General features: G+C 40.8%; 1 protein-coding gene across 3 annotated transcripts in view; it reads right to left on the reverse strand.

The window, feature by feature from the left end:
- The window catches only part of MYOM1 (myomesin 1), a 175824-nt gene that overhangs the window by 100768 nt on the left and 62218 nt on the right, over window positions 1-12838 (reverse strand). For all 3 annotated transcript variants that reach the window (XM_075314490.1, XM_075314487.1, XM_075314489.1), the window contains 2 exons: window positions 3811-3968; window positions 2532-2624 (listed from right to left, as the gene is read on the reverse strand). In XM_075314490.1, the coding sequence (XP_075170605.1) occupies window positions 2532-2624; window positions 3811-3968 (251 nt within the window). The remainder of the gene's footprint in view (window positions 1-2531; window positions 2625-3810; window positions 3969-12838) is intronic.

Here is a 12838-nt window from a genome sequence, read left to right on the forward strand (position 1 = left end):
GAAAAACGTCTGATCAAATGTAAAATAATTTTGGTGCAACAAAAACTGTATGTGTGGCGCCCTGGACAAGCCAGGACGTCACAAGCACAACACCAACACGCCCCACACTCCCGGTCAGGCACACCAAAGTCAGACAAAAACCCTTGTTGCCTTCCTCCAGGGGCTGATGTCCACACCAGGGGGTGGGCCAGGCGGTTGTCCCCACCCACCGAGGAGTTCACAGTCCTGGAGGTGGGAAAAGTAGGGCAGAGATTAGTTTGGAAGTGAAAGTGGAAGGAGGGAAGTGGCAGAAGAGAAGCCTGAAGTTGGTCCGGGTGTGTGGCCCGGACGGATCAGCAAGGTTGGCAGACGGTGGTGACCATCTGCAGGAGTGGCCTATTGGAGCTAACCGTAAGGACCGTGGACGGGCGGTGGCCCGGCGGTACCGGACCGGTACGCAAAGAGAAGCCAGCACCATCCGGCAGGGGCTTACGGACCCCGGCAAGGCTAGGAGTCGCCGTGAATTTGCCAAATCCGTCAGAAGGCAACAGTCCAACCGAGAGAGGGAAACACAGTCACCGCCAAGGCTAAAGTTCCCAGGGCCAGAGCCTGCGGGCAAAAGGGGCTCCTTCAGCACCCATCCAAGCTGGGGAGCGGGTTACCGGTGGGAACCCATTGGAACCGTTACACTACATAGGTGCAGGGTAAGGCAGCCACCATCAACCTGCCGGGAGGAGAAACACCGCAGCCGTCTGTGGGACCCGTCCATCCAGCCGTGTGTTTTACCGAGAACTGTGTCCTCATCATTGGCTGTGCGGCACAGCGCTGCCCCCCGCGACCCTGTACCTCGCCAGGCCCCGTAACCCGCCTGCCATCCATCCCTACCCCATCACCGGGCCCCGGGACTACCAACCCCCCTACCCACGGAGGGGAGAACTAACATTCAGGCTGCTCCCTGTCATCGCTCCCGGGATCCCCGTTCAGAGCAGCGGTGGTGTCACCAAACTCACCACAACCGTGGGTGGCATCACGGACAATAACCAAATCCCCACAATCCAATCCCCACCCTTTTCACTCACGGGCAAGGAGCGCCGCTCGAGTCCCCGGGATCCGGCCCACCGCTGGAGCCACCACCGAGCAGCAGCAGCCGCAGTAGCAGCGGCCGGACCCGAGCAGTGGGAGAGCGCAGCGTCCCCTCCTCCGCCCGCGACATATGCATTACTCTGATATATTTATCATTAAGTCTTTATTTATGGTTCACAGATTGTTGTTTTTATTATCTACGAATCCAATTTCTTATATTCCTTTGGTGTCTGTATATGTTTTTAATTTTATTCCTTTTGGGATTGTCTGTATGTTGTTTTTAATGTTTTTATGGGTTGCTATGGACCTGGATGGATCCCTTCACGTGTATTGATAGAGCACAGTTGTGTTTCACAGATGTTTTGCAATGAGTTAGTAGTGGTGATAAATTAGTAGAGCAGGTCGTTTGTTATATTATAACCATAAATAAGACTATACCTAGTCAAAACGCATAGGTTTGAAACATTATATGCCTCTGTATGGCGTTTTTGCTCATATTATTTTTAAACCTTTGTATGAACTAAACATTAAAATTTTACACATTCCTGGACTACCGCTGAATTTTTCTACTGGCTTTCCTTGGACACTTTGTGGTTACTCCTGCCGGATCCATTGGATTTATTAAGTTGAGCAATTGTGAATTGGGGTAAGCTTAGCATTTTGTTTGTGTACTAAAAAGTATTTTATATGTAGTCTGCTTAGGGAAAGAGCACATGAGACTTGTACCTTGAGGGACCTGGCCATCAGCCCATAATCAATCTCTAAACAAAAAGGTACATGGCTTTGAAAATTTAATTTTGGCCATCTTGCCTCCCTGTAAAAGAGTCCATATTTCTCTGCTGCCAATAGAAGGTCACTATTATATTTATAGATTACAGAAGTTTCTTGACAAATATCCAAGAATATGAGCCAAAAATAAAAAAAGATAAAAGAACTCAGCTGTGGCTTCCTAACTTAAACAATAGAAGAAAAGGGTGGCATGATGTCAAAAATAACATATGCCAAAGAGCAAATGTCATAGATGGTGCCAATATTCTTACAGTTAGTCTAAGACGTTGTGTCGGCCAAGAGAACAATTCTCGAAGGTCAGTGTAGAAAACGTAAGAATGATTTCAGTAGTTGCTTTGTGGCAGGTACATGTACACCCTCAGGGCATTCTTCCAAGAACAAGTTTCCTTTTACTTAGTAATAAGCAAGTTATGAATGTAATGTGTAAAGTAATTGCCAGATAGGTGACCGAGCAGCTCTACAGACCAGAAGCTAAATGGTGCTAATCCCTGATCACTTGTCTCTTGTTGGTTACATGACAGGTCACGAGTCTGACATTCACAGCGTGCCTGCATTATCCAACAATAGGCAGTATGATAGACAATACTATAATAACATGATGACCTTCTCATTCAGCTACATGTTACAATTACAGTATATTGTATGCATTGTTCATCATATAGACCGCGTTCATTACTCACTTAAAAATCTCCAGAGAGTGAAGACCATATCCACTTTCAATTTTGTATTTCTCTGAATGAAATTGGTCATTTATAGGAACATTATTCTTATACCTGAATAGAAAAATAGAAACATGAAGTATATCAGCCATCTCTGACCTAGATAAGATCACAGTACAAGCTGTGAGGGGAGTAAATGGTCCATTTGCATTGCAAGATTATGGTGAATGAGTAGTGCTCCTACGAACGAATGCTCGAACGCTCAGTACACAATAATGTTACAGTGTAAACCAGGGCCGGATTGGAAAAAAAAAAGCAGTAATGGCTCACAGATCCCAACAGCTCACAACACCCTTTCCCTCCACGTCAAAAGAAAATAGCAGTGAGTAATGCAAGGTTCAGCAAACTTTGCTATATTTTCTCATTTCCCTCTCCATTCCATTATACAGCTTGCCTAGGATTCATTTTACTTTGCACATAAACTTGCAGACATAGAAAACAACAATAATACCAATACTAACTCTCCCTTGGTCCAGTGCCACCTCTCCATTCCTTCTCACATTCCTTCTCCCATCCTTTACACGCTACGGTAGTGACATCACAACTTCAGTGAATGTGACCGCTGCTGCCAATCACTAGGATCAGTGTTCATGAACAGATAATGCCCCTTTACACATTAGGCTATATGTGCACGCTGCATCTTTGTGGTGACCACAAAGATGCATGTTTTTGGCCCTAAAAAAATGCATCAAAAACGCAAAAAAAAGAGGTAGCGTGTGCATGAGGCCTTAGGTAGCTGTTGGTTGAATGATCCTTCAACCAGCAGCTATCTGTCAGCACCGTCGTACACAAGAACACTCAATTCTGCCAAACAAGTCTGTGTTTTCTATGAGAGGATTGCTTCCAGACATCTCAAGAATCCTCTGTCCTCTTGCAGACTCCTCTGTTCTCCTGTAGACTCCCCTGTCCTCATGCAGACTCCTCTGCCCTCTTGCAGACTCCCATCCTCCTGGAGACTCCTCTGTCCTTCTGCAGACTCCTTTGACCTCTTGCAGACAGCCCCATTGCTGGGAAAATAATGAACTTTATTCCTTCAAGCAGCCTAGAGCTTTCAGTCACAGGGGAGTGGCCATCGCAGTTTCAGTCACCTCTGTGTTTATAGTGAGCAGCGGCTGTAACCGCTCCCCAGCACTGACTGACAGCCAGCTCTATACTGATACAATAAAATTGGCCAGTTGAATACAAAACCTCAAATTGGTTATACATTTCCAGCCCAGTATAGAGCATATCACAGTCTTACCAGGTGACTCGTGGCTCCGGCCAACCACTCACTGTGCAATGAAATTTCACATTTTGGGTCTCCCAGACGGTATGAGAACGAGCTTTGATGATAAAGACGGGGGCATGTAACAGTGTGTCTTCATTGATCTTCTTGTGAAATTCTTCAGTTTCTTCTAACTGGAAGAAGAAACATTTTATTGGTATGTGAAAGGCAAAGACAATACATCACATTATTCTTCATTAGAATATATAATTGCAAAAATGCATTGAGCGTGACAAAAGGCACTGGTATTAAACAGAAGTCAGAAGGTTTTCCCTTACCAAGTGGCAGCATTTTGCACCTCCTATCATACCTATATACTGTAAAAGAAGTCTGAAATGAGAGTTCCCCTTTAAAGTCCCAATAAGTACTCTACTTTTATAATTTTTTAACTGATTGATAATTGATATTATATATAGATAGAGGATGACTTTAAAAGCTTGGAAAAACACTGTGGAAAAAAAAGCTAAATAAATCCCACCAAAAATCTATAAACACAGAAAAAAAAACAAAACAGAAAAATCAAGGTCTGCTTAGGTACACTGTCTAAATAATATCAATGTGCAGTTGGTTAGTTGCGATGATTTATTGCAGTCTGTATATACCAAAGAGGAGATAGTCGCCAAAGCTAGTGATCTTAATACATTGGCTAATATAACAATATAATATACAGTATATTGGCTCAATGTAGATTTGGTCCAAGTTAAGAAAATAAAGTAAATATGAATTATAACCCAGGACCAGAAGAGTTCATAAGGAAATGCCAAGGAAGAAATTCCATGTAAATGTAGAGCCCATTTTTTTTAAAAGGGATCTAGGTTTTCCCCGTTTAAATATAGACCGGTTAGCTTAACAAATATTGTAGGAAAACGTTTAAGGGCTATTAAGAACTTATATAAAAAAGAATTAGATGAAAATAATTTTCTAAGTGACAGCCAGCATGGTTTTACTAAGGGCATAAGTTGTCAAAATGGTTTTGATTTTATGAAGAGGTACGTAGAAGACTGGATAAAGGAGTAGTGTTTATGAACTTGACCAAGGCCTTTGACCTTGTAACTTAAGATGTCTAATGGAATTGGTACATTGACAGGCTGGTTCAGGAGCAAGATGATGAGCTTGATGAGCTTAGGATTGATCATAAATATCAGACTAATGGGGGTCTGATATCCACCACCAACAACAATCACCACCAACAATTGTACACTGACTAGTGGCCATTTCTGAATACTACAGCTTACTTCCCATTACATGATTGGTATTCTTTACTCTGTGCAACTCAAGAGGCCACAGGAGTTGGTAACAGCTGATCGGTGGAGGTGGTGTGTGTCAGACCTATCTGATATTGCAGACCTATTCCAGCGTGAGGGTGCGTGTTGGAGGCAAATGTATGAAGCAGCAGCGTTACACAAGTATGGTTCAAGTGCAACTTTGTGCTCCTTGCCAAAAATTTAGGTTGGAGTCTGGAGTCCAATTTGTGATATAAGGAACACCGCAGCTCATCATGAATTAGATGAGCTGTGGCATCACAACCTTGTCCTGTCCCGGCTCTGTCCGATTTGGAGCTGAACAAAACTGTTGTAAAAAAGCAAAAATTTGAAACATTTTTGCACAAATTGACACAAAATTTTCTCAAAGTGATTCTTGCCTTATTTTTGGCTTAATTGCTTTGATGAATTAGGGCACTGATGTTTTTAGTCCAGTCCCTGCATGCGCTACCATCTTTTTGAAAAGCTTAGCGGGGAGGAGGTGTGGCCGAGCAATTGACATAAAGGGTACGCTCACGCGAGCATATGAACAAGTGCAATGCCTCAGTCCTTACTTGTACTGAGGAAAAAAACGTAGCATGCTGCAATTATCTGCGAGTCTCAGATCATTCGCACACATACTATGGGTATGAGTGAAACATTAAACTGCACTCGGATGACATCCAAGTGCAGTGCGATATACGCATAGCCTGACAATGGAGGAGATGGAGAGATTAATCTCTTCCTCTCCTTCACAGCTATGATCCAATTGCAAGATGGGATCACAGTTGCATGACACTCGTCTGACGTTTGCAGCAGAACCTGAGCTAACGGACATTAGCATATCACATCCGATGATCTCGCAGGATGCCATATGCTATTGTCACTACAGTCAAATTAACAGAGTAGTGTTCTGCAGTCCTTGAGGAGGCACACTGCAGCTAAAAGATGTGCCAAATGCATTAATAGATGCATGTATTGTAAAGGGAACAAGTCAAGTCAGGTAAATCTATTAACCTACATATACAGTATAGGGAAAGTGCAAGCTGCATGTTAATAGTGTTATGAAGATGCCCCACTGCCATATATACCTGACAGGTTTCCTATAAATGAATTTGGTGCATCATACTCCAGCACAACCTTCATCAATTCTAGCATGTAAATTGCCAGTCTGGATCAATCCGTTTCATTATATGTGTTCATAAAGTTTTGTTAAACCCCATCCACATGTATGGTTTGATGCACATGAGCTACGGATCCAAGCAAGATCTGCAGCTAATTTGCTGTATGAGAACACGGTCTTTTATTTAAAAAAGTGATTTTATATTGCACATTTATGGCATATCCAGTGTCTAATAAAAGGAGACACGCATCTATTGAGAATAGGGTATTATTGGGATTAGAGAAATGGCCACATGTGTAACTTTCTCAGTTGATTTGAATAAATCAATATGGATATGATTATCCTGTTGAAGAAGCCTTTTGGGGACTTTGAAACGCGTTGACCAATAAATCATATTTTATCTACATCATCTAGACTGGTTTGGCGGTGCAGGAGATTAACCCTTTTCTTTCTTCCATTCTTTGATCTGAATAAAAACATTCTAAAAATAGCAGTGAGTTCAGAAGATTATGTTAAGGCCATGTGCTCACTGAGTATTTGGTGAGTATTTTTACCTCAGTATTTATAGCCAAAACCAGGAAAGGAACAAGTAGAGGGAAAGTATAATGGAAACACATCACCCCTTCTGCATTTTTTACCAACTCGGAGTTTTGGCTACAAATACTGAGGTAAAAAACTCACGAAAGACTGTGCACTTGGCACAGGACAAAGCACTGACTCCTGGACAAAGCACTGAGGTTGTGAAACGTGCATCGGGTGCATGGGGATACCGCTTCTTACCTTTCTTTGGATCCTGTATGTTGGTATTTAACCTCTTCTCTGCCATTTTATTGTCTTACTTATGTTATATGATGTCCCAATGTTGTTTTTTCATTCTATTTTCTCACACTTGTGAGTATTTGATTAATTTATTTATGTTTGAATGTATATATATTTGATGATACATTATTGGGACATTACATATTTATTGGACTTATTTTAAGCTGGTTGGTGTATTCACAAACATGTGTGATGAAGCATTCCATTAATTTACATCAGGGCTGTTGCCGGATCACTCCAATAAATACCATCTGTTCCTTGGGTTGTTCCATTTTTATTGTGTTTATATTATTGTTTAATAAAGGATATACGTATTTTTATCTTTATATTTTTGGTTTGCATATTTTTCTCCTTTTGGTGTTGGTTTGATACCTCCCAACTTATAAAGAAAGGAAAGAGGGATAAATCATTTACCATTTTTTTTTTACCCTGACAGGATATGCTACAGGAGGCAATATTCAGTAGATCTCCTGGGACTGCAGGATGTAGACTCAAATCCGGGACTGCCCTGCTTTATCTGGGACGGTTGGGTCTAGAGATGAGCAGATCGATTAATAAGACCTGGGGCTGGACAGGATACTCACGAATCTCTTACTTTCCGGTATTCTGGCTTTTGATTAACCAGGGATGGCGTAATGTTATCTGTGCGTTATGTTTATCCCTAGTTAGGGCCTATGGGTTTATTTTATGTTCATTCTCTCATAGTTGTAGCAGCCAGAACTTTCTCGTAAGCTTCACTATATGCTGTCTTGCTTTTTGGTGTCTGTAAAGTTCACACATTGCAAAAAGACTGATTTTTTTGTTTTCTGCAGGTGTCCATATAAAACTATGCAATAATATTTTCTCTGGTCATTGCACGTTTGCTGATGTCTTTTTCCCCTTATTTGATGCTTTGTTGGTGTAGATGTGAAGCAACATTTTTCATGTGGTTTTTATAGTACAGAAAATCTTTGATTCTGTACTTAAAAAAGTAACTGCAGTTTTTTTTTTTTTAGGCTCCACATAGACTCCTCTGGAGAAAAAAATCACCAAAACCACACAGTTCAGCAGGATCTTTGGAAGCACAGTGATTTTCATGACCTCACATATACTTTGCTTGGATAGGTAAACACAGCAGAATTTATGTGCAAAAGTAGCAGAAAAAAACAGCATTAACGCTATGTGTAAAAAGATGGACACACTGCCCACATTCCACCTAGAAGACACAAGAATTGTTAAGATAATGTGAATTGTGACATGCATTATTTGTGATAGATTGCATTTTGCCAGTAGAGAGAGGTAGAGTTACTGTTTAGGACTAGCCCACAGTGGGAGGGGCTAAAGTGAAGGGATAGTGACAATTTCCTATTAGGAAGTCGGATAGGGCCCAAGTTGTGACAGAAACAGACCTAAGGTCTGGCTAGTGAGCAGAGCCGCATGACTTGGATGTCCCTGAGTGATCAATTGGAGACAGTACCTGGGATAGGACACCTAGCAGTGCGGCCCTGAGTTTATAACCACTAAGCATCAGGAGGAAAAGAGTTGTGTGCCTGTCATATTGACAAAATAATTCATTTGTAAGCAAGATGAAGCGGAACAATGGGTTGAGAATAGGACTTTCACTTACTGGACTGTAGTACTGAGTTGGGTTGCCTTGAAGTAACTGAGATTCATTGAGGCAGTGACAAGGGAAGCGAAGAATTGAAGAGATTGTGTGTGGGGAATTAAAGAGACTGTGTATGAAAATGATCTGTGCTACAAAGGAAATGTTTGTAAAGCTAAACATTTGCTAACTACTGTACATTATCCCTACCAAGTTACCATTCAGTAAAAATATTATTTTTGAGCAGTTGTCTCTCTCATTGGACTGTCCAACATCTGGTCCTGGCCTGCTGAAGTCACCGGCATTATGCGGTGTGAAGGAGCGGATAACCCCCATAGTACAAGTCCACACACCTAGCCAGGACCCCCAACGTTATGTAAAAGGCTGGGGCATAAGAGACCCCAACCACAGCTACCACCCTGCGCCATGTTAAACATGTGAACACTGCCTAAGTATCCAAGCAATGTAGATGTGATTTCATGAAAGCTCATGCCCACTGTGTGGTTTTGGTTCATTTTTTCATTATAGGCTTCTATGTGGAGCCTGAAAAAAGCATGTAAAACACAAATGCTGTTGCATTGTTAGATACAGAAACAAACCTTTTCTGTACTAGTAAAGAAAAGCATCAAATAATGGGGAAATTGCATAAAAGAAAAGAAGCAGACACACAATAATCAGAGAAGACTGTTATTGTGTCGTGATGCAAAAACTTGCAGAAAACATGCAAAACAAAAGCAGAACAAAAAATGTAGTATTCATGTGAACATGGCCTCTGTTACATTTTCATTACATTTTTATTAATGGGTTTAATGGAGAAAATTTACACCATTTACCGATCACAGTAAATAATCTGATCAATGTGCTGTTTGCATTGTTACAATTACAGGGACAACAAATATGTCTGCAATATTTGATGATTTGTAACCTTTTTTATTATGTGTATTTATTTTTATAAAGCACATTAAAAATTATATTTATCTAATTGTTTGTCATTATTTTTAGTAATATAGGAAGAACTGACTTTTACTTCCCATCTAGAATACAGGGAAATAGAAATACACTGCTATGGACAGTCATGGCCAAAAGTTTTGAGAATGACACCAAAATTATATTTTCACATGATCTGTTGCCCTCTGGTTTTTAATTGTGTTTGTCTGATGTTTATATCACATACAGAAATATAAATGCAATCATATTATGAGTACCAAAAGGTTATATTGAGAGTTAGAATGAGTTAATGCAGCAAGTCAATATTTGCAGTGTTGACCCTTCTTCTTCAGGACCTCTGCAATTCTCCCTGGCATGCTCTCAATCAACTTCTGGATCAAATCCTGACTGATAGCTGTCCATTCTTGCATAAGCAATGCTTGCATTTTCCCAGAATTTGTTGGTTTTTGTTTGTCCACCCGTCTCTTGATGATTGCCCACAAGTTCTCAATGGGATTAAGATCTGGGGAATTTCCAGGCCATGGACCCAAAATCTCTATGTTTTGTTCCATGAGCCATTTAGTGATCACCTTTGCTTTATGGCAAGGTGCTCCATCATGCTGGAAAAGGCATTGTTGGGCACCAAACTGCTCTTGGACAGTTGGGAGAAGTTGCTCTTGGAGGACATTCTGGTACCATTCTTTATTCATGGCTGTGTTTTTAGGCAAGACTGTGAGTGAGCCGATTCCCTTGGCTGAGAAGCAACCCCACACATGAATCGTTTCAGGATGCTTAACAGTTGGCATGAGACAAGACTGGTGGTAGCGCTCACCTCTTCTTCTCGTAATAAGCTGTTTTCCAGATGTCCCAAACAATCGAAAAGGGGATTCATCCGAGAAAATGACTTTACCCCAGTCCTCAGCAGTCCACTCCCTGTACCTTTTGCAGAATATCAGTCGGTCCCTGATGTTTTTTCTGGAGAGAAGTGGCTTCTTTGCTGCCCTCCTTGAAACCAGGCCTTGCTAAAGCAGTCTCCGCCTCACAGTGCGTGCAGAAGCACTCACACCAGCCTGCTGCCATTGCTGAGCTAGCTTGGCACTGCTGGTAGTCCGATCCCGCAGCTGAAACAGTTTTAAGATACGGTCCTGGCATTTGCTGGTCCTTCTTGGGCGCCCTGGAGCCTTTTTGGCAACAATGGAAGCTCTCTCCTTGAAGTTCTTGATGATGCAATAGATTGTTGACTGAGGTGCAATCTTTGTAGCTGTGATACTCTTCCCTGTTAGGTCATTTTTGTGCAGAGCAATGATGGCTGCACGTGTTTCTTTAGAGATAACCATGGTTAACTGAAGAGAAACAATGATACCAAGCACCAGCCTCATTTTAAAGTGTCCAGTGGTGTCATTCTTACTTAATCATGAGTGATTGATCGCCAGCCCTGTCCTCATCAACACCCAAACCTGTGTTCATCAAGAGATGGGTGGAGAAACAAATACCAACAAATTCTGGCAAAATGCAAGCATTGCTTATGCAAGAATGGACAGCTATCAGTCAGGATTTGGTCCAGAAGTTGATTGAGAGCATGCCAGGGAGAATTGCAGAGGTCCTGAAGAAGAAGGGTCAACACTGCAAATATTGACTTGCTGCATTAACTGATTCTAACTGTCAATATAACCTTTTGGTACTCATAATATGATTGCAATTATATTTCTGTATGTGATATAAACATCAGACAAACACAATTAAAAACCAGAGGGCAACATATCATGTGAAAATATAATTTTGGTGTCATTCTCAAAACTTTTGGCCATGACTGTACAGATGTATTTCTATGAACCAGTATAATTTGAGTGTGGTTCCAGAGCCTGCTATACAGCTTCAAGTATAGAACATCCTTCCATTGTCAGTGTACCCTGTGGCTCACAGCATTAGCTGCTGCCTATAATTATAAGGCTGTGAATTCAATTCCTGATCTTGAAGAAGAAAAAATAAATTTACATTTTTTCAGTTTTGTTTTCATTCAGTAATCTTATGGGAAGAAACAATTGCTACTTTTATTTTTCCTTTAGTATACAGGGATATAGAAATACACTGCTATATACAATGTATTATATGTAGCAGTAAATTTTATCTGTGAGTTCAGAGCCTGCAATGCAGCTGCAAGTGTAGAAAATACTTGCATTCTTTTTAGAGTAGGCTTTGTTTCGTAGATTAGGTTCTGCCTAAAATGATTCCGGTTGTGAGAAACCAGAGCTCAAGAAAATAAGAGAATTGATTATTTAAATATTTAAATGAGCAGAGCAGACATGCCGGAGAGGCCTTCAGAGAGAAGCATTACACAGAGAGGTAAGTGAGTGGAAGTTGGGACAGAGACCTCACATGCCAGGACAGCGGGATTGCCCCCTCAATTCGGGACAGTCCCGCTGGAAAACTATGAATCTTGAGAATACGCTGAGTTTATGTGAGGATTTCCCCATAGAATTATATATATAGAATATTTGCAAATAAAAAAACTCATGTATGTTTTTAATGTGGTTCTTCTATGAACATACACTAAAAATGTATGTGATCACACATGACTACATCAATAAAATTTTGTCCAAGCCAAATACCAGGAAATATCAAAAAGCAGCTTTATTTAAAACTTGACATACCAAAAAGAGACGAAAAACTGCAGCATCAAGAACACAATAAATGCACTCAAAAATGGAATCCTAATTTAGCTGATAGGTGCAGAAAATCTGAAACATTAAAAAACAGTCATGGTGGGAACATTTGTCTTATTCTACTATTAGGGTAAGTTCCCATGATGAACATTTTCTGCACCATTTCTGCACCTATAAATTAGATTGCTTGCATTCTTTTTCATTACGTTTTTTCCACACGTTTTTGACATTGCATATACTTTTTCTTTTGTTAGTATGCCATGCTTTAAATAAACTACTTTGTTTTTGACACTCTATGGTATTTGTCTTTGAGAATACTTTATTGATAGTCATCATGTGTAAGTTATATGTGTTTTTGATATGTTCCTGACTTGGAAACGTATTAAAAACTCCTGTGCGTTTTTTACTTGCAGATTTTCCACATCTGATACCGTACTTCGGGAAAAATCGGCACTAAAAACTAAGCGTATCCGCAGGAGAAATTGCTGTATTACGGATCTGAAACATGCACCGCAGGTCAGTTTATGCTGAGTAAAATAGAAGCCCAGGGGGCAGGAGATTTCTATAAATCCATCCACTTTACTGGAACTGTAAGATGCTGCGTTTTTCAGAGTGAAAACACGCAGCGTGAAAACTCTCCAAAATCTCA

The sequence above is a fragment of the Anomaloglossus baeobatrachus genome, chromosome 6 (assembly GCF_048569485.1).
Source record: "Anomaloglossus baeobatrachus isolate aAnoBae1 chromosome 6, aAnoBae1.hap1, whole genome shotgun sequence".
Classification (NCBI taxonomy): domain Eukaryota; kingdom Metazoa; phylum Chordata; class Amphibia; order Anura; family Aromobatidae; genus Anomaloglossus; species Anomaloglossus baeobatrachus.